The sequence below is a fragment of the Cherax quadricarinatus genome, chromosome 33 (genome assembly GCF_038502225.1).
Source record: "Cherax quadricarinatus isolate ZL_2023a chromosome 33, ASM3850222v1, whole genome shotgun sequence".
Classification (NCBI taxonomy): Eukaryota; Metazoa; Arthropoda; class Malacostraca; order Decapoda; family Parastacidae; genus Cherax; species Cherax quadricarinatus.
In genome coordinates, this window is record NC_091324.1 from 21,172,920 (window position 1) to 21,198,432 (window position 25,513).

General features: G+C 44.4%; 1 protein-coding gene across 7 annotated transcripts in view; it reads left to right on the forward strand.

The window, feature by feature from the left end:
- The window catches only part of LOC128693867 (PDZ domain-containing protein 7), a 270,106-nt gene that overhangs the window by 155,708 nt on the left and 88,885 nt on the right, over positions 1–25,513 (forward strand). For all 7 annotated transcript variants that reach the window (XM_070090906.1, XM_070090900.1, XM_070090904.1 and 4 more), the window contains one exon: positions 21,322–21,594. In XM_070090906.1, the coding sequence (XP_069947007.1) occupies positions 21,334–21,594 (261 nt within the window). In that variant the 5' untranslated portion in view covers positions 21,322–21,333. The remainder of the gene's footprint in view (positions 1–21,321; positions 21,595–25,513) is intronic.

A 25,513-nucleotide genomic window follows, 5' to 3' on the forward strand; every position in this document is an offset into this window, starting at 1 on the left:
GTTTCAGACAACGGAACAATGCTCTTCTCCAGACTGAGGGACTGACCACCTCAAAACTTTAAGGGTGATGGACTGATTACATCGTCTTCAAGTATCTTCTGCTTCTATCAACTTGTCTGTACTCGACTGAAGAAGCCTACTGTGTAGGCGAAACGTTTTGAAATAAAGATACCTAACTGTTGCATATGTGTCTTACCTAACAGTAGTAGTAGTAGTGAGAATGTAGCCACTGAGAGGTCAGGTCCCTCTCAGATCCAACAGTTCTCACTTGAAAGGGTTGTCTAAGGCGTTTTCTGTACCAAGAGGCCATTTGTTGCAGTGTCTGACAAGATGAACATCAAAAATGGTATACAATACCGACAGGTTGGTAGGTAAGACACATAGGCAACAGTTAGGCTTCAACTCATCTCACCGCAGTATATAAGCCACCTCTCTGGCCCTATGCTGCACTTCCTACAAGAGTGATGGACTGAACACATCGATTCCAGGTTGAGGGACTGATTACCTCAAACTTCTACTCTCCTTACCCATTTCTACTTTGTATTGGACTGATGAAGCCACTGTGTGGCGAAACGTTTCTTCAATAAAGATTCCCATGTGTTGCATAAGTGTCTCAATTCTTCATTTTAATGTTCCACCTATGACTGCTGCACCTCTCCTGCCATACGGTTTATAAGCTGCTTCTCCGCTGATATGCCGTATTCTATTCAAGATTGATGGACTGAACACATCGACTCAAGGTTGAGGGACTGATTACCTCATTCTTCTCCTGTTCTTCAAGTTTCTCCTACGTATGGACTGATGAAGCCACTGTGTGGCGAAACGTTTCCTCAATAAAGATACCCAAGAGTTGCATATGTGTCTAATTTATCAACATGTCGGTTCTCTGAACCATTCATCTACAAATCATATTCCTTATCACTGTCAACTGCCTCAAATGTTCTATTGAACGTCAGTAAGTTTGTCAGGCAGGAACGACCTCTCGTGAATCCATGCTGAGATTCATTTATCAAGTTATGCTCTTCAAGGTGACTTCTGATAATGTCAGCTATAATTGATTCTAATAACTTGCCCACTATAGATGTCAGGCTTATTGGACGGTAATTTGAAGGAGTGGACTTATCCCCTGATTTGAATATAGGAACCACATTAGCCATTTTCCACAACTCTGGCACAACACCGGTAAGGATGGACGCATTGAATACACTCGTTAATGGCTGACTAAGCTCCATCTTGCATTCCTTAAGTACCCTGGAAAACAACTCATCGGGTCCCGGGGACTTATTTTGTTTCAGTTTGTCTATCTGTTTAATAACCATGTCTCTCGTGACAGTAATATTAGTTAACTTAAATTCATCAGGAACTAAATAATTGTTAATTACTGGAATCTCATTTACATCTTCCTGTGTAAAAACTGACAAAAAATAGTCATTAAATAAGGAACACATTTCCAGTTCATTATCCTTAATGATAACTATTAATTCCCAATTTACCTCGGACTACAGACGGTAGAATCACTAAGGCCTATATTGATATACTACATATGTGGGGGTTTGCACCCCTCCTTTGTATACCTTTGACCAAGCCAAGATATACAGAGGAGGAGTACGAACCCCTCGTAACTTGGAATGATATTAATCAAGGTAACAAAAAAAGGCACAATACCGTGACTGGAACGATACACAAATAACCCGCACATAGGAGAGAGGAGCTTACGACGTTTCGGTCTGACTTGAACTATTTACAAGGTCACACTAACGAAAAGGAGAAGAGGGAGTATATATAGGCCAGGAGGTGGTAGCTGTATTATGGAGGTAGAAGGTAGTAGTGGGGAAGGTAGTATGGTGGAGGTGGAGTCAAATACTAAGAAAGAGGAGCACTGCAAGGGAGCTAGGAGCCCACAGAGGGTAGGAGGAAGAACACAGAGGGGGAAAAATAAATAATGAAGGAACAAATACCCAAGACAGAAGAAAGACAACCCCAAGGAGAAAGGGGAAGAGGGAGAAGAAAAAGGAATCAGGTTAAGTCACGGGTGTTCTGAAGTTTGGAACAGTTTACAGTGTAGTGGGAGAGGAAGGCATCTACAGAGACGAAACCAGGACTAAGATTCATTCAAGGAAAGTTGTGTATTAGGGAGGATTCAACCAGACGGCGACTGTTGAAGTTGGAAGTAGGGAAAACAGTTTTAGCAGACCAGTCAATAGGATGACTGTAATCTCTGACGTGACAGAAAAGAGCATTGTTAGTGTCTGCAAGCCTAACACTACTTTTGTGCTCCCTAAGTCTGTCAGAAAGAGATCGACCAATTTCTCCATAATATTGAAGAAGACAGGAGGAACAAGAAATAGAGTAGACACCAGGAGCATCTATAGAGTGAGGAGAGGTATGAACTAGATTAGTGCGAAGTGTGTTAGTCTGGCAGAAAGTAAGTTTGATGTCTAAGGAACGGAGAGAGTTGCTGGGATCAGAAAGACCGGAAATGTAGGGAAGGCAGAGGACAGAAGAGTTCCCAGGAGTAGAGAGTTTGGGAGAGAAGAAATTCCGTTTAGCACGTGAGAAGGCAGAGTCTATGAAATGGGGAGGGTAGCCAAGACGGGTAAATGAATTATGAAGAGTGGAAATTTCTGATTCAAGGAACAGAGGATCACAAATGCGGAGAGCACGGAGAAAGAGGGAGATAACACTTTTCTTGACAGAGGAAGCATGATGAAAAAAGTTAGTGAATGTACATGCCACTATGCATAGGCTTACGGAAAAAGGCAAAACCTGTAGATGCCTTCCTTTCCCACTACATTGTAAAATGCTCCAAACTTCAAAACACCCGTGGCTTAACCCGATTCCTTTTTCTTCTCCCTCTTCCCCTTTCCTCTTTCCTCTTTGTCCTTTGGGCTGCCTTTCTTCTGCCTAGGGTATTTTTCTTCATTAATTTCCCCCCTGTGTTCTTGCTGTTACCCTCTGTGGGCCCCTAGCTCCCTTGTCGTGCTCCTCTTTCTTAGTATTTGACTGGCTCCACCTCCACCATACTACCTTAGAACATAAGAACATAAGAACGAAGGAACACTGCAGAAGGCCCACTGGCCCATGCGAGGCAGGTCCAAGTCTCCTACCGGCTTAAGCCAATGCACCCAACCTAGTCAGGTCAGGTCACATTGACTTAAGGGAGGAACACGGCAACCGACCTGTTAGCACAAGCTATCAGGTCTAACTCACACCCACCCACATCTACTCATGTATTTATCCAACCTATTTTTAAAGCTACACAACGTTCTGGCCTCTATAACGGTACTTGGGAGTCTGTTCCACTCATCCACAACTCTATTACCAAACCAGTACTTTCCTATATCCTTCCTGAATCTGAATTTTTCCAACTTAAAACCATTGCTGCGAGTCCTGTCTAGGCTAGATATTTTCAGCACACTATTTACATCCCCTTTATTTATTCCTGTCTTCCATTTATACACCTCAATCATATCCCCCCTAATTCTACGTCTTTCTAGAGAGTGCAGTTTCAGGGCCCTTAGTCTATCCTCATAGGGAAGGTTTCTGATACATGGGATCATCTTTGTCATCCTCCTTCTACCTTCTACCTCCACTACTACCACTACCACCTCCTGGTAGTAGTAGTAGTCGTCTGCACAGACGACACGGAAGCATCAAAACTAATGGACGACTCTTCAGTCAGGACCCTACAAACACAATAATTCACTATATCCCCGTCTCCATTCTTGAAGTCGAAACGTTCGGTCTTTGTGAAAAGACTGGACAATATCGTCACCTCTCTACTGAAGCGCTGAAGACATCTACTGAGGAACAAAGCGCCTGGGCCTCGGTAGACAGCATCTCTAAGATCCCTAACGCCTCATCTATGATAAAGATTACATTCTCATACATCTCCATGGCTGCCCAAGCTCTCTCTGACGGTCTGGCCATCTCATATTACCACATTCACCCAAGTCATATAGAACAAGAACGTTTCACATACATCTCCCACTGCTGGACCTGCTACTCCTATAAACGCCACCAAGGACTGCCCCATCAAGGATATGAAGTTTTGTTCAAAATGTGGGAATGATGGACACGATTTCAGATCCTGCACCTTCACTACAGCACCAACATGTCTTAACTGCAAGGGTAATCATCATACCCTTGCAGGCAAGTGCCCACTCAGGAAAGAAATCATATTGAAGAAAACTAAAGTTCTGAAGAACACCTCTAACTCACCGACATATGCTGCAATAACCAAACCACAAACCGACACCACCAAGACTACACGCCAATATACAGGCACCATCGCCCAGCAACTCCCTCTCTCCACTCCCCGACGGTGCTCCCTCCAAGGTGCTGTACTGCATGGTGTATGCACACCTTGCAAACGCAGCAAACCCCGGCACTTTCAACACCGCTATTAACGAACCATTCCGTCTGAACGACATGCCTACCTTCAATTTTCCGGACTCCACACCTTCAGCAGACATCCTCAAGATCCTTCCCAACGCCCTGAACTTTACTGCACCTGCTGACCTGTCTCCTGCCCAAGCAACTGCTCCTGTAACTTCTGTAACCACTTCCACCGCCGACAACGTTGATCATGCTGCCTCAACCACCGTCTTCCACGTCTCCCAGCCTACTGTTACACAACCATTACACCTCTCCATTGCTCCTGTCGACCCTCAGTCACCTTCTACCACCACTGTAGATTCGCCCAATGAATCCACTCCAGAAGAGGAAGATAGCGACGACTCCAGCAAACCCTCATGGGAAAACCTTACCTTCTACACTTCTTCAAATACTGACACCATGACCTGTACTGAACTCTACAAAAGCCTCGGTGCTGGAACAGTCAAGTATGCCTGTGAATCACCGCTTCACTTCACACTCACCCAAGTTCTTGAGTTCATCAAGCCTCTACGTTTCACCTTCAGTAACAAGGCTAAACTATACCACCTATCTAGGAGCAGCTTTAAAAAGTTCGAAAATGTCTCCACTGCAAACTTGCCTTCTCAGTTACTCCTATAACTCCCATATGTATTCTACCCTCTGATGTGACCTAGCCTGCTGCCAGCTACTCAAGATTCAAGACTTCAGCTACCACAAGTTCGATGCAACAGTCCCTGCTATTCCTGTTCTCAAGTCTGCCCCGATCGCCTTAGCTGCTGGGTTAAGCCCTGGCTCTATTTCTCTAAGAACACTCCTCTCCAGAGCTACTCTTCGTCTGTCCCGTCTTCCCCGCTCATCCCATTGGGATCTTACCTGAACTTGTTCGTTCGTTCGTTCCTTTTCGTTAATGTGACTTTGTAAATGATCCATGGACCGAAACGTCGATGTAAGCTCCTCTCTTCTATGTGCGGGTTATTTGTGCATCTTAGTCAAGGTGAATGAGTAACTGATCAGGGGATGGCCACCCATAGCTTTTAGGTAAAAAATTATGTCAGAAAATGCTTCAATCCGCTCTGAATCGTTGAAATATGCAATAAAATGACAGGGCTCTGTGATACTAGTCCTGTGGCCACAGAATGACAGTGGAGCAGTCTGCAAGGAAACAGCAGTGACGGCCTTCAAGGTAGTAGCAGTGACAGCTTGCAGGAAGAGAGTACCAACATTGACCACGACGTTGTCAGCAGCGTCAATAGCCATTTTAAAAAGCAGCTGTAGGCAGAGCAGCTGCTGACACATCAGCTGCAGGCAGAGCACAGGCGACAGCTGGGATAAACACCATGAAGGCACAGAGGAGCATGATTATGCTGTGTGACCTTATGAAGCATGTTGTGTATTCTCGGAGTGCCCTGCCCTGCCCTTCCATTCCCGACCCCCTACCCCAACCACCTACCTCAACCACCTACCTCAACCCCCAGCTGCCTGCCCATGCCAGCTCTCCCTGCCTCCTGCCCTAGCCTGCCCACCTGGGCAACACCAGAGTCATGCTTCTTCCCCGAACTATTGCCCTTACCTCTCCGCCCACACTGTCCGCCCACACTGCTTTCTACACTAGCCGCCCACACTGCCGTTCTCGCCCGAGAGAGAGAGAGAGAGAGAGAGAGAAGGAGAGACTGAGACTTTTGTATCTTAAAATACAAGAAAAAATTGTTAATTTTGTAGAATCGTTAAACTTGAGTTCAAAATGTATCTCGTTGATGTTGCAACGTTCTATCTTGCACCTTGCAACGTGCTATCTTGTAAAAAAAAAACATACTTAGAACAACACACTGATATTATATATGTTATATATATATATATATATATATATATATATATATATATATATATATATATATATGTCGTGCCGAATAGGCAGAACTTGCGATCTTGGCTTAAACATCAACACTCATCTTGCCATATAGGACAAGTGAAAATTTGTGTATGCAATAATTTCGCCAAAATCATTCTGAACCTAACGAAAAAAAAATATATTTCACTGTGTTTGTTTAGTATTAAATTATTGTAAACAAATCTAAAATATATTTAGTCGGGTTAGGCTAAAATAAATTGCGCTTGTTATAATAAGGTTAGGTAAGTTTTCTAAGTTCCTTTTGGTGCAAAATTATAAATTTTTACATCAACATTAATGACAAAAATATATCTTTAAACGTATAAGAGAAAATTTTAGAAAGGACTTAATTTTAAATGAGTTCTTGCTAATTGACCAGTTTTACATATTCGGCACGACATATATATATATATATATATAAAGTTTAGTGATTCTACAGGATTAGCCATGAATTTTTTTATTGTATTTTAATATGTAAAAAAAAGTCAGTCTCCCCCTCCCCCCCCTGTTCTTTGCAGGTTGCCCTTACCTCTCCGCCCACACTGTCCGCCCACACTGCTTTCTACACTAGCCGCCCACACTGCCGTTCTCGCCCGAGAGAGAGAGAGAGAGAGAGAGAGAAGGAGAGACTGAGACTTTTGTATCTTAAAATACAAGAAAAAATTGTTAATTTTGTAGAATCGTTAAACTTGAGTTCAAAATGTATCTCGTTGATGTTGCAACGTTCTATCTTGCACCTTGCAACGTGCTATCTTGTAAAAAAAAAACATACTTTGAACAAGAAACTGATATGATATATGTGATATATATATATATATATATATATATATATATATATATATGTCGTGCCGAATAGGCAGAACTTGCGATCTTGGCTTAAACATCAACACTCATCTTGCCATATAGGACAAGTGAAAATTTGTGTATGCAATAATTTCGCCAAAATCATTCTGAACCTAACGAAAAAAAATATATTTCACTGTGTTTGTTTAGTATTAAATTATTGTAAACAAATCTAAAATATATTTAGTCGGGTTAGGCTAAAATAAATTGCGCTTGTTATAATAAGGTTAGGTAAGTTTTCTAAGTTCCTTTTGGTGCAAAATTATAAATTTTTACATCAACATTAATGACAAAAGTATATCTTTAAACGTATAAGAGAAAATTTTAGAAAGGACTTAATTTTAAATGAGTTCTTGCTAATTGACCAGTTTTACATATTCGGCACGACATATATATATATATAAAGTTTAGTGATTCTACAGGATTAGCCATGAATTTTTGTATTGTATTTTAATATGTAAAAAAAAGTCAGTCTCCCCCTCCCCCCCCTGTTCTTTGCAGGTTGCCCTTCAGACATTCTCTCCAGACAAATCGGGTATGTAGCTTTCTCTTAGCCTCCCCTCCCTCCCTACCTCCCTACTTGCCTACCTATGTACCTTCCTACCTACCTCATGGGTTGCATCTTGGTCCCTCTCCATTTCTCCCCCTTCATACAAACCTTTATTAATCTACCCTGTCACTCATTTCCGTCAGTCCCACATCCGTGAGTTTCTCCTATCTATATCTTTGGCCATCAATTCATTATTTGTCCGTCTCTCTTCCATCTATGCTTTCACTCGTCCATCTTCCCTCCAGCCATCCACACATTTTTTTCACGTCTCTATCCATACTCTCCCCATCTATTTAAAGAGCCCTCCCTCCATACATTTGTATCTTCATTCATGGGTTCACATCCCTCAACCCTTCCTCACCTGCTAAATAACCACCCTTCCCTCCCTCTGTCTTGGTCTCTCTCTCTCTCTCTCTCTCTCTCTCTCTCTCTCTCTCTCTCTCTCTCTCTCTCTCTCTCTCTCTCTCTCTCTCTCTCTCTCTCTCTCTCTCTCTCTCTCTCTCTCTCTCTCTCTTCCCCCCCTCTCTCCCTCTCTCTTCCCCCCTCTCTTCCCCCCCTCTCTCCCCGACCCCAACATTCTAAATAAATATTCAACACGAGTGTTCACTATGGAAAATTAAACAGTATACCCAGAGTTCATACATATGGCCAAGTTTGCTTACAACTGCTTTCCCTGTTCATTTAGTGCACCTGCTGCTCCCTTTTACGTAGCCCTCGTTCAATCTTAGTATCTGGCCAAAAATGCCGTTTAAACACTCTAGTCAAAACACCAAGATCAAACTCTCGCCCAACGACACTTTCTTTCATCAGAGATTGCACTTACACCACTTTGAACAACGTTATCATATTTTCCAGCAACCAAGTTGAACTGATCCTCATCAAAGCGCTCACATAAGGGGAACACTGGAGTCGCCACAGCAACCAGTATATCCATCAAAGACCTCACTAACACCGTAGTAGATAATCTTGAACCAGTCAACACAGGGATTTGCATAATCCCTCGTCGGGGCAATGACAAGGTATACAACATGGGATACTGCAAAAACTAGGAACATGTTTTAAGTAAACTCTTCTGCACGTGCAGGTGTGGCAACTTCAACAACGCATGTGTACATCACTGGAACACCACCCGCCATTAAAGGAAGCAGACACCCGCAGACAAGAATGCCTTGAAGCATCATTAATCTCCACTTCAACCTCGGGTGCACAGAACAGAGATAGCTTTGTCACCTCTTGAAATATTAGCACGAAGCCTCATTAAAACGATGAATCCCGCCATGACCACAAGAAGTCACTTCTGTATAATATTGTCATGGACCAGCAGGTCGTCTGCAATGTTTATATTCTTTCTTCCAGCGTCTCCCCTCCCCTTCCCCGATATTGGGTCACCTAACGCGGTAGTGGGGTTTGTGGTCTGTGTCTAGGGGTAGGTGCCTCTTGTCTAGGAAGGATGCCACTCTTCCCACAGGGTTCTCAGCGTAAATGGTGGGAGATATTTTCCCTTTCGTGTCAGTTTGCTCACACTCCTGGCCGATGACATGAATCGTTTTACGGACGTGGATTTGCAGAATACGAAAAAAAAATATTTTGAATAGTTTTACTTGCTTTGTGATTATGAGACTTGGTCATGGCAGTCACAAGTTAGCACTGATAGTTTAAATTTGTTAAATATTAAAATGACATATACTTAAAGCTCTGAATAACCAAAAGGTTTCTAAAGCCTAAAGTTCCTGGAGAGCAACACATAGCTGTAATGTCTCGCTAGTTGCTTTTGTTTTCTTTTATCTAACATATTGTTGGTAACTTTATCGTTATTTATACATAAAATAGACACGAGGAAGATGAAATTCAGAGGGAAGTACAAACAGTAGGAAAACATTTAAGCTTTGAACAGGGAAAAGTATTCAGGCAAGAACACTCAACGATGAGCTGTTGGAAGATGATCTGAATGTTCAGTAGCCCTGTCAGACGAGTGTGAAACAAACATGTTAAACGCTTTGCACTTTGACAGGATTGTTCATCTTCTCTGTCTACTTGAACACGTAAGATGACGGGCCAATATCTCTCTCTCTCTCTCTCGCTCTCTCTCTCTGTCTCTGTCTCTCTCTCTGTCTCTCTCTCTCTCTGTCTCTCTCTCTCTCTCTCTCTCTCTCTCTCTCTCTCTCTCTCTCTCTCTCTGTCTCTCTGTCTCTGTCTCTGTCTCTCTCTGTCTCTGTCTCTGTCTCTGTCTCTGTCTCTGTCTCTGTCTCTGTCTCTGTCTGTCTGTCTGTCTGTCTGTCTGTCTGTCTCTCTCTCTCTCTCTCTCTCTCTCTCTCTCTCTCTCTCTCTCTCTCTCTCTCTCTCTCTCTCTCTCTCTCACACACATATTCAGTATACCCTTTACATTCTTGCGTTTTTCTTAATAGTTCTTATTTCTGTAGTATTTCCTCTCCAGGTTAGGAGGCTCCGGTCTGAGACGGGGCCAGAGCATAGACCATCCCTCCTCCCACCACCAGGTAGCATAGACCACAACCTCTGTTTCCGGCTCTTGTGACCATTCCTCATATAATGAGATTTTTTTTTTTTTAGATTATTTCCAAAGTCAGTCTCTAAACATTGCCTGTGAATACGTAATACCATTTTCTTTTTGTGCGTTAGATTTCTTTAATTAGGAAAGAGAAATTTAGTTACTTCTGTACGAAAATTCATTTAGTCACATATAAGCGAGGCGGTGGCTGAGCAGTACCAGAGAACGTTCAAATCTGCGCGACTGTCACTCGTATTGGCAGAATTGATAAGAGAGGCAGAGAGAGAGGATTAAAACGGAAGGTTAGCCTGAGAGAGGAAGTGGTTGGAATGCTTGGAGAAGAAGAGGTTTACTGGGAGACAGAGAAAGAGGGAAACGGGAGGAGATAGGGTACTGAAGGGCAGATGAAGGGTATTTAGAGGGCAAGAAAGGATGTTGAGAGGATGGGGGGCATGCACAAGTTGACCTTGACTGCCCCCTAACTCTCCGTCGCCCTCGTCTGGGTTCTCTAGGACATGCTTATCAATGCTCATCTCTCCCCTCCCCTTTCTCCTACAACCTCTCCAAACTAATGGTAAAGAATTATTGGATATTCAGTTAGTGAAAAAGCTTCATTATGGGAAAACTCAGACTATATAGAAGGATAAACTTGCACTGTGCTAAGCTGACAGTGATACTCTTACGCTGTGATAAGCTTGTATGGTTGTAAGCTTAGAGTGGGATAAACTTAGATTGGGATATGCAGGCTTTAGGGACGGGGGCCTCTTCAAGGGGGGCTCCTTGGCGTGGTGAAGAGGCTCTTGGTCTGAGGAATTAGACCTATCGGTCTTCTTCCTCAGACCGAACCTAATTACCCCCCAATCTCCCCTCCCCTATCCCATCCTCCCCATCCTCCCCTTTTTCCTTTCCTCCTCCTCCTCCCCACTCCTCCCTTTTGCCCTTCCTCTTTTTGTCCTTTGGGATTTCTCCCACAGGCACGCTAGTTCCTAGGTAGAGGAAAGGACACCGGGGTCGATCCCATTCCGTTGAGGTTTCTTGGCGGTGGCGTAGTTTGCCGTGGAATCTGGATTGCCTAGGGATGTCCCGATCCCTCTCCGGTATCCCGGAGTAGCTTTGGGTGTCTTTTGGGCGACGGGTGTATCTCTGGAAGCCACCTTTCGGATTCCGGGGGTGGTGGCTGAAGGAGGTATGCTTTGTGGCGGATATCCGGCCGCCCTCTCTTTTGTCCACCGAGGTAGCTCGGCAGATGTGAGGTTGCTATCCCAGATTGCTGGTTTACTGGCATGAAGGGTAGGGTATGGCACGGGTTCCATGCTGCATCTGCGCTACTAGCGGTGTCGAGTCCTCTTGGGCGCGGAGGGAGATTTCTGGCCCTTTCATTCCTCCTAGGAACTATCCCTCCCCGGTCCCCCCTTTTTTTTTCTTTTTTTTATTTTTATTTTCTTTTCTTCTTTCTTTTTTTTTCTTAAAAACAAAAAGAAAGAAGTAACCTAACCATGGCAGCCCTAGTCCATGAACCTTTTACCCCCGGGCCCCTTCTTGATACCGCACCCCGTTCTGACCCCGCCTCGTCTTTGGACCACTCTTCAGACATTCCTCATGCCTCTGTACCTATTGCCGGTGCTGTTTCCTCACCTGCTTCAGGTACTGAGGCCTCGACTGACTCCTTCGATTTATCAGACCTTCGCTCTCCTCTGACTATGCTTCCGGCCTCTCCCTCTACGGTGCGGCAATTTTCAAATCGCCGACCCGTTCCACGTCGGACCAACTCTGGTCCCACGCCTAAACGTCAACGACAATTACCTGCTGATGATACTTCTCCACCTTCACCTTCTCGTTCTTCTCAGAAAAGATCGACACGTCCTTCACTACCTTTCCACGCTCAGTTTCAGACTGAACAGTGGACTAAATTCTTCACTTTGCGACCAACTTCCTCTACTGCCTATCTTTCTGACCATAGTATTGGCAAGGCACTCCTACGCCATGTTGGTAAAGATATTTCTTTTCATGCTCTTAAGAGCGGTACGCGCATCATTACCGTACAGAATGCTACCCAGGCTCGTGAGCTCTCTCGTCTTTCCCATATAGATACTGTTCCTGTCACCCTTGAAAAACATCATTCCCTCAATTCTTGTAGTGGTACCGTTATTCTGCCCCATACCATAGTTCAACAAAATTTCCAGACATGCGGCACCGACATTCTAGAACAGCTGGAACTCCAAGATCTCCCAATCCTCAAGGTAGACACTTACGTTCTTCCTGCCCGTGGGCGGAGACGATACCCTAGCAATGTGGCTCGTTTAACTTTTGACAGCCGAGAACTCCCATCCTCAGTTTATATAGCAGGACATCGGTTACAAGTTCGAAAGGTGATCCCTACACCACAACAGTGTAGAAATTGCTGGCGATTTGGCCATCCAGCGAAATATTGCAGATCTATCGCCGAATGCCCAGTCTGTGGTGCCGATGACCATTCTAATACGTCTTGCAATCGATCTCCCTCTTGCCTTAACTGTCATGAGGCTCACCCTTCGTACTCTCGCCGTTGTCAGGTCTATTTAAACGAGCGGGAAATCCGTTACCTCAAAGAGACAGAAGGTCTCCCTTATGCCATGGCAGTTTCTCATCTCCGCCTCCAAGGGAGACTCCCACGTGTTTCTTATTCCCGTGTTTCAAAACGTCCCCCCACTTCTGGTATCCCATCTTCTACACCCACCTCTGTGGTTACCTCTCCCATAATCACTCCTGTATCTAATCCTTTTGCTGTCCTCGGCTCAGACGTCCCTACTTCAACGCCTCAGTCTAATCTCGCTTCTTCGAGTTCTCTCTTACAAGCCTCAGTATCGACGAGACCTCGTACGACACCTCTTCCCAATCGTCCCTCTACTTCTCAAAAGTCAAAAAAAGGTCCGGTAACACCTCCTACCCATCTTCCACCTCCTCATTTTACCCTCCCTGTCTCTGTCCCTAGTTCTTCCCCTCTCACTGGCTCAGTTACAAGTGCAGAGGTTCACCCTCCTCCTCGTAATGTACCTTCCTCCCCTGTTCCCTCCCAAGTTTCTTCCTCTTCTGCCACCTCCCAGGTTCCTGTCTCTTCTGTCCCCTGCCACGCTTCTCCAGTTCCCTCCACCCTTTCGCCCCCCCCCTACCTTGGTACAGTCCAATACAGTTCCAATCTTTACTCATCCTCCCCCTACCATTCCCAATATTGTCTCCCATACGACATCTCTGAATTCTGAAACACTTGAAGCAATCTCTGAATATATTGCAGAGACCAAACCATCAATGGACACTGATCCACCTTCCGCTCTTTCTCTCTCCTCTGCTCCATCTGCGCAACTCCTTTCTTCACAGCGCACCGTTCCTTCGCTGCTTGAACATTTTCCACTGCCTCCGCATGTGGACTTTTCTAACCCTCCTAGTCCGTAGGAACCCTTACCTGCGGATTTCAAGTATCTTTATCATTGCCATTCATGGCCTTTTTACAGTGGAATATACGTGGCCTCAGGGGTAATCGGGGTGAGCTTCAGATGTTACTCTCCCAGTTTGCCCCTGTTGGTGTTTGCTTACAGGAACCAAAATTACACTCTGCTGTTATTTCTCACATCTCAGGCTATAATTTATTGTATTCTTCAGATCCTTTTCCTGATGGGACCTTTAATGAAAGTGCCCTTCTTCTCCGCACTGATATTCCGTACCATCAGCTATTTGTTCATACTTCGCTGCATTACACAGCAGCCCGTATCCACTTACATAGGTGGTATACGCTCTGTTCTTTATATCTCTCTCCTTCTCGGGCATTATCTATTCCGGATTTTGCCTTCCTTGTTTCGTCATTACCGCCACCAATTCTGTTACTTGGTGATTTTAATGCCCACCATTTCCTCTGGGGAGGGTCTCACTGTGATTCCCGTGGAATTCAGTTAGAGGCTTTTCTTGCCACCCACCCCCTCCATGTTTTAAATACAGGTACTCACACCCATTTTGATCCTCGGACTCATACTCTCTCTTGCATCGATCTCTCAGTTTGCTCTTCCTCCGCCGCATTAGACTTTACTTGGTCTGTTCTCCCGGACTTACATGACAGTGATCATTTCCCAATCATTCTTACTTCCCCTTCATATTCGCCACCTCTTCGCACCCCACGCTGGCAATTTAATCGGGCAAATTGGAACCTTTACTCACACCTGACTGTTTTTAAAGAGGTTCCTTCTTCGTCCTCCATCGATGAGCTTTTACACCTCTTCTCATCCTCCGTTTTCACCGCAGCTTCTCATTCTATACCCCAAACTTCGAGCAGGCATTCTCAGAAATGCGTGCCTTGGTGGTCTCCTGCTTGTGCTCGTGCAGTACGTTTGAAACGCGCTGCATGGGGCAGGTACCGGTACAATAGAACCACAGAGCGACTCCTTGATTTTAAACAGAAGCGTGCGATCGCTCGCCGTGTCATCCGTGACGCTAAACGCACTTGCTGGCGAGATTATGTCTCCACCATCACCTCTGCTTCCTCTATGAGTGCAGTCTGGAAAAAAGTACGAAAACTGAGTGGTAAATATTCTCCTGACCCGGCTCCTGTTCTGCGGGTTGCCGGTGTTGATATAGCAAACCCACTAGATGTTGCCAATGAAATTGGCAATCATCTGGTCCGTATTTCTCAGGGACTCCATCTATGCCCCTCATTTCTTTCCTCAAAGTCTGCCAGAGAGTTAGCACCCTTGGACTTTTCTTCTCTCAGAGAAGAACAGTATAATGTGCCTTTTACACTTCAAGAACTGGAGGCAACACTCTCAGCTTGTCGATCATCGGCAGCTGGGCCCGACGACATTCATATTCGTATGCTACAACATTTACATCAGTCAGCCCTTGCAGTCCTATTACGCCTTTACAATCTTATTTGGTCACAAGGAGTTCTTCCACAGCTGTGGAAATCCGCCATTGTTCTCCCTTTCCGCAAACCAGGCACTACGGGACATGAAACCTCCCACTATCGTCCCATTGCTCTTACCAGTGCAGTTTGCAAAGTAATGGAACGTCTAGTAAATAGACGTTTAGTGTGGTATTTAGAGACACACAACAGTCTCTCCACTCGTCAATATGGCTTTCGTAAGGGACGTTCTACCATAGACCCCTTACTGCGCTTGGATACGTATGTTCGTAATGCCTTTGCGAATAACCACTCAGTTATTGCCATATTTTTTGATCTTGAGAAGGCATATGACACAACTTGGAGGTATAATATTTTAGCCCAAGCCCACTCCTTAGGCCTTCGAGGCAATCTACCATCCTTCCTTAAGAACTTTTTAACTGACAGGCATTTCCGTGTTCGGGTTAATAATGTGCTCTCCCCGGACTTTATCCAAGCTGAAGGTGTCCCCCAGGGATGTGTTCTGAGCACAACACTTTTTCTCCTTGCTATTAATGATTTGGCCTCTAGTCTTCCATCAAATATTTGGTCATCACTCTATGTTGATGACTTCGCTATTGCCTGTGCAGGCGCTGACTGTCACCTCCTTACAGTTTCTCTCCAGCATGCAGTCGACCGTGTTTCCAATTGGGCCACCACACATGGGTTTAAATTTTCCAGCACTAAAACCCACCAAATCACTTTCACTAGACGCTCTGTCATCTCTGATCATCCTTTGTACCTCTATGGCTCACGTATCCCTGAACGTGATACAGTCAAGTTTCTGGGCCTCCTCTTTGATCGTAGGTTATCCTGGAAACCTCACATTACCTCTCTGAAGGCAACTTGTCACAGCCGGCTGAACCTTCTTAAAACCCTTGCTCATCTTTCGTGGGGAGCTGATCGTCGAACCCTCCTTCACCTACATTCCACCCTTATTTTATCGAAACTTGATTATGGTGACCAGATCTATTCAGCGGCATCTCCTGCTACTCTCTCTAGCCTTAACCCCATTCATCACCAAGGATTACGTTTATGCCTTGGTGCTTTTCGCTCTTCCCCTGTCGAAAGCCTCTATGCAGAAGCGAACGTTCCATCCTTATCCGATCGCCGTGATGCCCATTGCCTGCGCTACTATGTACGCTCTCATGATCTCCGCAATCCTTCCATTTATAGAATGGTCACTGATATTAGTAGACATTCTTTATTTGTTCGCCGCCCCTGCTTACTCCGTCCCTTCTCTCTTCGCCTTCATTCGCTCTTGTCTTCTCTTCAACTACCACCTTTCTATGTACATGTAGCATCACACTTTTCCCTACCCCCCTGGGAAGTTCCAGCTGTTCGAGTCTGTTCTTTCTCCCTCCCTTGCTCGAAAGCCCAACTGTCTACGGTCGCTTCCCGCTCTCTTTTTCTTGACCACTTTCACTCTCATTCTCATGCCATTGCTGTGTACACAGATGGCTCTAAGTCTTCTGACGGCGTAGGATTCGCAGCAGTGTTTCCGGACAGCGTCGTACAAGGGCATTTACTATCTTCAGCTAGTATTTTTACTGCTGAATTATATGCCATCCTTACAGCACTTATCCGTATTGCATCTATGCCTGTGTCATCATTTGTGGTTGTCTCAGACTCCCTTAGTGCTTTACAGGCTATACAAAAATTTGATACACCTCACCCCTTAGTCCTCCGTATCCAACTTTGGCTACGCCGCATCTTTACTAAGCATAAAGATATTGTTTTTTGTTGGGTCCCTGGTCATGTTGACGTACAGGGCAATGAACAGGCAGACACTGCTGCGCGGTCAGCAGTACATGACCTACCAGTTTCTTATAGAGGTATTCCATGTACGGACTATTTTGCTGTAATATCTTCCCACCTTCACACCCGTTGGCAACAACGTTGGTCTACTATGCTCGGCAACAAACTTCAGTCTATTAAACCGAGTATAGGTTACTGGCCGTCTTCTTATCACCAGTGTCGAGGTTGGGAGACTACTCTCTCCCGTCTTCGCATTGGCCATACTCGTCTTACTCATGGATATCTCATGGAGAGGCGTCTTGCTCCTCTCTGTGAGAATTGCCAAGCTCCATTATCAGTCAGCCACATTCTGTTGGACTGCCCACTTTATCAACGAGCACGCAGAATTTACCTCTGTCGTCGTCTTCGCCCCGCTGCTCTCTCTTTACCTTCCCTTCTCGCTGATGGACCCACCTTTCATCCGGACTCTCTCATTGACTTTTTGACAACGACTGACTTACTCCACAAATTTTGATACTTTCAGCCCTTTCTACTTGTATCTCTTGCTACCCTCTACCCCCGTACTATCCCCTGCCCCGCTGTTTTCTGTAACCTGCTGATCATCCCCCCTCCCTTCTGCCATCCAATTCCCTTGCTTCCTTCCCTACCCTGCAGCGCTGTATAGCCCTTGTGGCTTAGCGCTTCTTTTTGATTATAATAATAATAATAATAATAGGGACGGGGGGGGGAGGTAATGACGACTCCTTGGTTGCGTATGACTAGCCTCTTGGGATTTTCCAAAAGACAGGTAGATAGTTTTTGTACAAAATGCAAGTATGAACGGTTTTCTCTCTCTCTCTCTCTCTCTCTCTCTCTCTCTCTCTCTCTCTCTCTCTCTCTCTCTCTCTCTCTCTCTCTCTCTCTCTCTCTCTCTCTCTCTCTCTCTCACGCACGCGAGATTTGTCTCCCTTAAAAAAAGAACATCTCCCTTTCTTGTGTAATATATTTTTAATATAATTATACTGTGACCTTCACTGCCTCAGTTACGCTCATCGTACCACACAAATGATTTTTGTTTATTCATTACCCGCCTTGGAAATCATTCCCAGGATGAGAAAAAACATTGAAATTATGAGATCTTCATGGTTTAATTTAATTGGCTTAAAATCTAGCGACCGTTCCCTTGAACGGATCTACTTGGACTTCCTACTCATTTCTACAGATTGCAAGCTCCCGATGGCGTTGATTGCTACATGAAAGGCCTAGAGCTATGATTTAACTCCCCCTGTAGTTGTTTTGCATCTTGTATCACTTGTTTGCGATTTTTGCGCATGCATATATATATATATATATATATATATATATATATATATATATATATATATATATATATAATTCAAAGAAAAGCGAAAGTTTCTCTTTAAATTTGGTAATATACATAAAAGGGGTTACTACCTCCTTGCTCCCGGCATGTTAGTCGCCTCTTACGACACGCATGGCTTACGGAGGAAGAATTCTTTTCCACTCCCCCATGGAGATAAGCGGATATAAACAAGAGCTAGTAAGTAAATAGAAGAAAACCCAGAAGTTTGTATATATATATGCTTGTACATGAATGTGTAGTGTACTGCTACTCTCACGGCATGTACACACATTAAGAAATGTACTCTTCGGAGTAAATTTATATAGTTTATCTTGAAATGTATATAAGTAGAAAAGAGCCAATTCCTTTTATGTTTCTGATAATGGCAGAACTTTGTTGATTTTAATGTGACGGGTTTACATTTGAGAGAGAGAGAGAGAGAGAGAGAGAGAGAGATTGATGGATGGAAAACCCAGTGTGTAAGTAGAACTTACACACCATTCATCTACAATCCTGTCAGACACTGCAACTTCTTGGGATCTTAATACTTGGGAATTCTTCGCTTGCCTAACCCTTGGGCACGACCTACTTCCACACTGGACAAATATGACACCACCTACGACTGCTGCACCTCTCCTGCCTACGGTATATAAGCTACTTCTCCGCACATATGCTGTATTCTATTCAAGATTGATGGACTGACCACATCGACTCAAGGTTGAGGGACTGATTACCTCGTTCTTCTCCTGTTCTTTACGATTCTCCTTTGTATGCACTGATGAAGCCACTGTGTGGCGAAACGTTTCCTCAATAAAGATACCCAAGAGTTGCACATGTGTCTAATTTATCGAGTAGAACTTAGTTGAGGTGAATAAACTGACCTGTAGCACTGCTGAAACAAAGAATCTTGGACTCTTAGATGTACTGAAGTTCTTGTTGTTAGGTAAGACACATATGCAACAGTTAGACAACTTTATTCCGAAACGTTTCGCCTACACAGTAGGCTTCTTCAGTCGAATACAGAAAATAGGCAGGAACAGTAGAGATGTGAAGACGATGTAATCAGTCCATCACCCTTGTAGTCGTAGAATTTGAGGTTGTCAGTCCCTCGGCCTGGAGAAGTTCAGTTCCATAGTCAGGAACTATCTGAAGATCAAGCGACAGTGCGGAGACTTAAATACTGTCGGAAGGAGAGGTGCAGAGTAGTAGTAGTAGTAGTAGTGAGAATGTAAGCACTGAGAGGTCATGTCCCTCTCAGATCCAACACTTCTCACTTGAAAAGCTTGTCCAAGGTGTTTTCGCCTACTGTGTAGGCGAAACGTTTCGGAATAAAGTTGTCTAACTGTTGCATATGTGTCTTACCTAACAACCTGTCGGTATTGTATACCATTTTGATGTTCACTGAAGTTCTTGTACTTGAAGAGAGAGAGTGGTGTTGATTTCTTGCATTCTTTAGTCCTCTTTTCACTGTACCTTACCTACACTACCAGATCCTTCCCTTCCCTCCTAGTCCTCCCTCCCCTCGATTTCCTCTGCCTCTTCCTCGTCTTCCTCCTCCCTCCCGTCTTCGTCTTCCTCCCCAGGGTAGTCCTGGGGCGTGATGACCTGCGCTGAGGAGCACTGATCTGGCCGCACGCCAACACTGGCGTGCAGTACTGTGGTAGAGAGGAGGCGTACATTTGTACTCGCCCAGTTGTACTCGTCCACTTCTTGCCAACTTGTTCTCACTTGCCTAGTTGTACTCATCCACCCAGTTGTACTTTCCCAGTTTTATTAACTTACCCAGTTATATTTGTCTGATTGTACTTACCTAGCTATGCTAGCAGAGATCGAGTCACAACTCCTGGTTCCGCCTCTAGTCTCTTATGAGCAGGTTTCTTTGATTTCTGGTCTCCCTGGCTCAGTCATATCTACTCTTGAAGCTGTGTATGGCGTTTTCCCCTCACCATCAATTTATCTAGTGCCTTCCACTTATCATCCAAAGACTGAAAAAGCTCTTCCAGCCTTCTCGTGTCTCTCCTTATGCTGAAGTCTGCATCCTCTGGTTCCCTTCTTCCCATGGCTCATCTATTGCTGAATCTACGTCCTTTGGTTCCCTCTTCACTCGTCTCAAACAGCCTGTCTCTATCTGTATCCAATCCTCTGAGTATTCTCTGATAAGATCATGACTTCTCTGACTTTAATTGGTTTGTGGTCATGCTTCCCTGATCACTGTCACACTCGCCGATTTTTAAACATCAATAAAAGTGACACTCAGGTTCTTGATTTAGAATAGAGACGCAAACAAACACCAGGATATATTTATTAGAAAACGTTTCGGTCCTGAGACCTTGATCACTTTTGTGATCATGGTCCCAGGACCGAAACATTTTCGAATAAATGTCCTAGTGTTTGCTTACATGTCTTTTCTAAACCAATTTGTCGGTATCGATTACCGAGGTTTATACTCGGATTCTTACATTTCTGCCGTGAGTGGCGAGTTAATTGGAAAGCGCCAGTCATCCGCGAGTGAACGTAGTCGTAACAAAAGTCCACTGCAATAGTTGATGCGCCATTGGCGATGCCTATCTCTGGCTGTTTCAGTATATAGATATCACTGCCTTTTCGAATAGCCATTGTCTGATTGTAGAAAAATCCGCATTAATTTTGTAAACTACTACCAACCTTAGTTACAACTTGCTTGATGAATAGTTTTGGTCTCCATATTACAGAATGGACATAAATTCGTTAGAAAACATTCAGCGTAGAATGACTAAATTAATACATAGTATTAGAAATAACGATACGCAAGTGTTACACATTTATCTTAATTATACATCCTGTCGGTTCTCTGTACCATTTTTTGTGACCAGACCTACCTGGAGTTCATTACCTTTGTAAATTGTGAGTTCATTACCTCTGTAACTTGCTCAGCTATCAAAACTTTGGAGTCCAGTCCCTGGACCAATTATGTACCTCTGTAATCTTTTGACTACCGCCCACAGGATGGGTATGGGGTGCATAATAAACATATTAAACTAAACTCTGTACCATTTACCTACTTAATGTGTTTACAAAGCCCACACACTACTGCAATGTTTGGCTGTAATAATAGGATGTTTTCTAATATAAACATTTACATTAGAGGTTCATTGATAATGTTGATGCGTTTCAGATGTTGTGAGGGATGAGTATGCGAGCACAGAGCATGCACGACGGCTTCCAGGGGGTGGAGGCTCCGCCAGCCCACGCTCTGGCCTCCAGCACGCACTATGGTTCGTCTTCAGGGGCGTCGAGTATGGGCGGGGGCAGGATCAAGTTGGTGAGGCTGGTCAGGAGGAACGGAGAGTCGTACGGGTTCAGTCTACGAGGTGGACGGGAGCACGGCACCGGCTTCTTCATCTCCCACGTCGAGCCAGGCTCAGAGGCCTTCCTGCAGGGCCTCAGGGTGAGTACTACCTACAGATGTGGCCGCGTCGGATAAGTAAGGGAGAGAAGCAGCGTTTGAGGCAGGATGCCCTCCTGTCTGAGGTTACAAATGATTAACACTGACAGGTATTTAAGACACATTCGGTAACTAGGACATTTTATCAAAGAAAACTTTCGCCAACCAGTGGCAATAAAGCCACTGGTCAGCGAAACTTTACCGTGTGTCTTAATACCCTCCCTCCCTCCCTACCTGTCTGAAGTCGCTCATCCTCTGCCTCTAATTCATCTTAATTTATTGTTGTCACCATCCATCATGATGTCGCGGCTGTATCCTGCCAGGCCTCTCCCTGCTTGTATCTGTATCCCACCTTACTTCCTCTAAGTTATCTGACCCTCCAGCGTCAACCAGGCATCACCCAGCGCCAACCAGGTCACCCCCACCAGGTTATTGTATGCCCACAGAAATCCAGTGGCCTGTCATGTGAACTAGATTTTTCCCTCTTTTAGATATTTTACTGGACAGACATCAACATCCTGCGCACGAAGAGCATCAAAACAAAAGCTAAAAGCGCGTCTGTCTCGCACTCCGTAAACGGAGGATCAAATCTCCAGCACGTCTTGCGCTGAATGACTCTCATGGGTTTAGCGCTTAACATGGTTTTTTTCTTGGACAATGATTAAGTTTGCCTAATGCGAACTATTAAATTCATTTGTATTTCAACGTGTCAGAGACTTGTTTCCTGGAGAGCAAAACATCACAGAGATCCACGTCAGGAGTCGCTTGACCCTTTTCACAACCCAGTAGCGGCCGGTATACAGGCGGCCGGGAAGCCGAGACTCGACCATCCCAACAGATCCTGGTGAATGAGAGGCCCGGGCTGGTAGAGTTTAGCTTCACACTCCACACGTAATTTTAAGTTTTAAAGGGGTGGACCGGTAAGCTAGTGGAAGGCCTCTATCATATGGCCAAAAGCTCCAGTGGCGAGTCATAAGACCCGCGTCAGGAAACGCTTCTCCGGTTTCCTAACGAATCTTACCTAACTTGCCTCCACACACTGCCCTAGTGCCTCGGGCTGGAGTGTGGACTTACAATTTAGTGGAAAGGTTAATCCACTGTGTAGTGAAAGTGCTCAATCAGCACACTGGTTGTTCACGAGTGTTGCCACGAAGGTTGTTCAGGCGTGTGTGTTGCCCCGAAGGTTGTTCAGGCGTGTGTTGCCACGAGGTCTTTGTGTGTGGGGGGAGGGGGGACCTCACAGACTTATCGTCATCGTTTTAATTTGTTCGACCAAATTGGAAACGGGATTGACCTGAATTCCTGTTCATTGTCTAGTACACTGTATAACAGTTGACATTTAACTGGTCGATTGTTGAAAGAGTTGTTGTACCAAGTTGAAAGTTGATACTACAGTCAGGCGAGTAATATAAATACAAGAACAAATGCTTGGATTAAAGCTAAGCTTTCTGGCAAGGATTATAAACAAAAGAATAGACGTTTGGATTAAATTTACTCCTTTCATCTGACGAAAAGGATAAACACTAGGATAGAGGCTTGGATTATATCATAATTACTAATCGATTGAAAATTGAGGGATCGGTCTGACAGAAACTAATTAAGAGATACATAAAATAGATCTGTTTACGTCAGCCTCAAAGACGGTAAATTGGGGGAAAAATCAGCGAAAGAAGTCTTTGATTTTTTTTTCCTATATTCGCCAATCTTAAGTTTAGGGTCCATGCTAGACAGGTCCTGTTGGTCCAGTCTAGACAGGTCTTGTCGATCCAAACTAGTGATCAAGTGTATAGGGGATAATCAGGTTTAATCAGAGGAAGAGGATGCAGGTTTCAATTTCTTGGATCAAGAGCACGTCACCATCAATAAGTCGCGCCTCCGTTCCCTATGAGGGTAGTACCATGTTCATCCTGTATGAAACAATGTTTGACCTGTCTTGTGTGCTCCTCGGTGTGCCCCTCTTCAAGGGTGAAGGTGCCTTCATGCTGCCCAAGAGCTTTTAATCAAAAGAATTTGAGTTGCTCTTCCGTTCATCGGATCATTTCTGATTACCTCCCATTCACAACTTAAAATTTACGGGTGTCTGTCGTTTTCATTAATAATAATAATAATAATAATTATTAAATGTACATAGAACAGTCTTAATGCACTAGTAAGTAGTGATCTCCCTATTTTTATTTACGTGGGTGTTAAAGTTAACTGAGGCGGAGCAGCGGATACTGAGCGTGTTACAGGTCATCATGTGACAGACCCGCGTCAGGTGACATGAGTCCTGTTTCCTGACGAATATACCACTGCCACCACCCACCACCACTACCTACCAGCACCCGGAAGGCAGCCTGGTGGGAAGGGGTAAAAGGGGTAGCAGGTTGAGGACACGTAAGCAATGAGGAATAAAAGTTCATTGTGTTCGACCTTGTTCATATGTGGTTTATATTTTTTTACTTCGGTCAGAGGCGAGCGTGTGGGAACTAGAGACCTGAGAGTACACACTAAGAGGTGAAAAACTTCAGATATCGACGGAGGAAAAGGAGTGAACAACATACCAAATGCTCTATAAAACAAAAATAAATAGTAATGAACACAAGGATAGACGGGGAGTGGAACCCGTCTGTAACCAGTAGAACCCTCGTGACCGAAGGGTTACACCCCTGGCCCTCCTGTCCTCATGGACCACGGTTAGAGTCCCCGTCCATTATTCTGTTTATTCATCACACCAGATATATCACCGTATTGCTTTGCCATCCTATACAAGACCATCAAGTCACAGAACAAACTTCAGGAATCTCAGCAAAGAATCTTTCAGGACTTCTTTCATTCATCCTGGATTTAACGTATTCGAAAGTTTGGAAATGTGTGAAGGTTTGCAACAATATTAGTCCCCGAGCTAAAAAGTGTATATCATGAAGAAAAACTAAACGAATCGAACTTGATGACAAAATATAATAACAACATTTATTTCTACAAGTACATGTACAAGGTATACAGACCTGCCTGACATCAGTGACATACTACTATATAGAAAACCCCTTGTTATGCAGAGCATTTCTGACAGATTAGGCCAATTTTGTCCCAGGATGCGACCCACACTAGTTGACTAACACCCAGTTACCTATTTTACTGATGGGTGAACGGGGATAGCAGGTGTCTTAAAGAAATACGTCCTAATGCTTCCACCCGTACCGGGGATCGAACCACGGACTTCAGTTTGTGAGCAGTCGAACTACGGAACAAGTATACCATTGTCATTCACAATTTTACGACGTAACAGGTACTCAAGAGGGATTAATAAGGGTAATAAAGACTGTTTTTAAAGTACTAGGATCAGGTACAAGGAAACTGATGGAAACTAAAAGTAAGTGAATACACATGGATGTTAGGAATTACTTTTTTAAGTTTCAGGGTAGGAGGAAAGTGGAATGAAAGAACTGGATGTGGAGCCGAAATCCATGCACAGTGTCAAGAGTAGGTATGATAAGAGCTCAAGAAGCCAGTAACAATGCTGGTCGATGAACCGTGAAAGGGGGAGCCAGGACTCGATCCCCGCAAACACAGATGGGTGAGTACATGCACCAAGGACCGGAAGTTGCAGTTTATCACGGAAATTGTTGTGACGCCAACCAGAAAAAAATGTCGGAAAGTCCATTTTTTAGAGGGAGGAGTAGACGTGTTGGGGGAGGTGGGGGGATTAAGATTGTGATAAATAGGGAAGTAAATGCGAGGAATGGAAGATGTAGGGAAAAAAGTAGGTATGCGTGAGAGTAAGTGTATGAGGGAGTAGATGTGAGGTATGATACTCGGATCAGGACTTGAAAAAAAAAAAAAGTCGGCTGGAGAGAACTCGCAATACACAAGTTTGTTTACAAGCAGAGTTTCAACCGTGTGTGTGGGTATACCTACCTTGCAGGGGGGTCGAGTCTCAGCT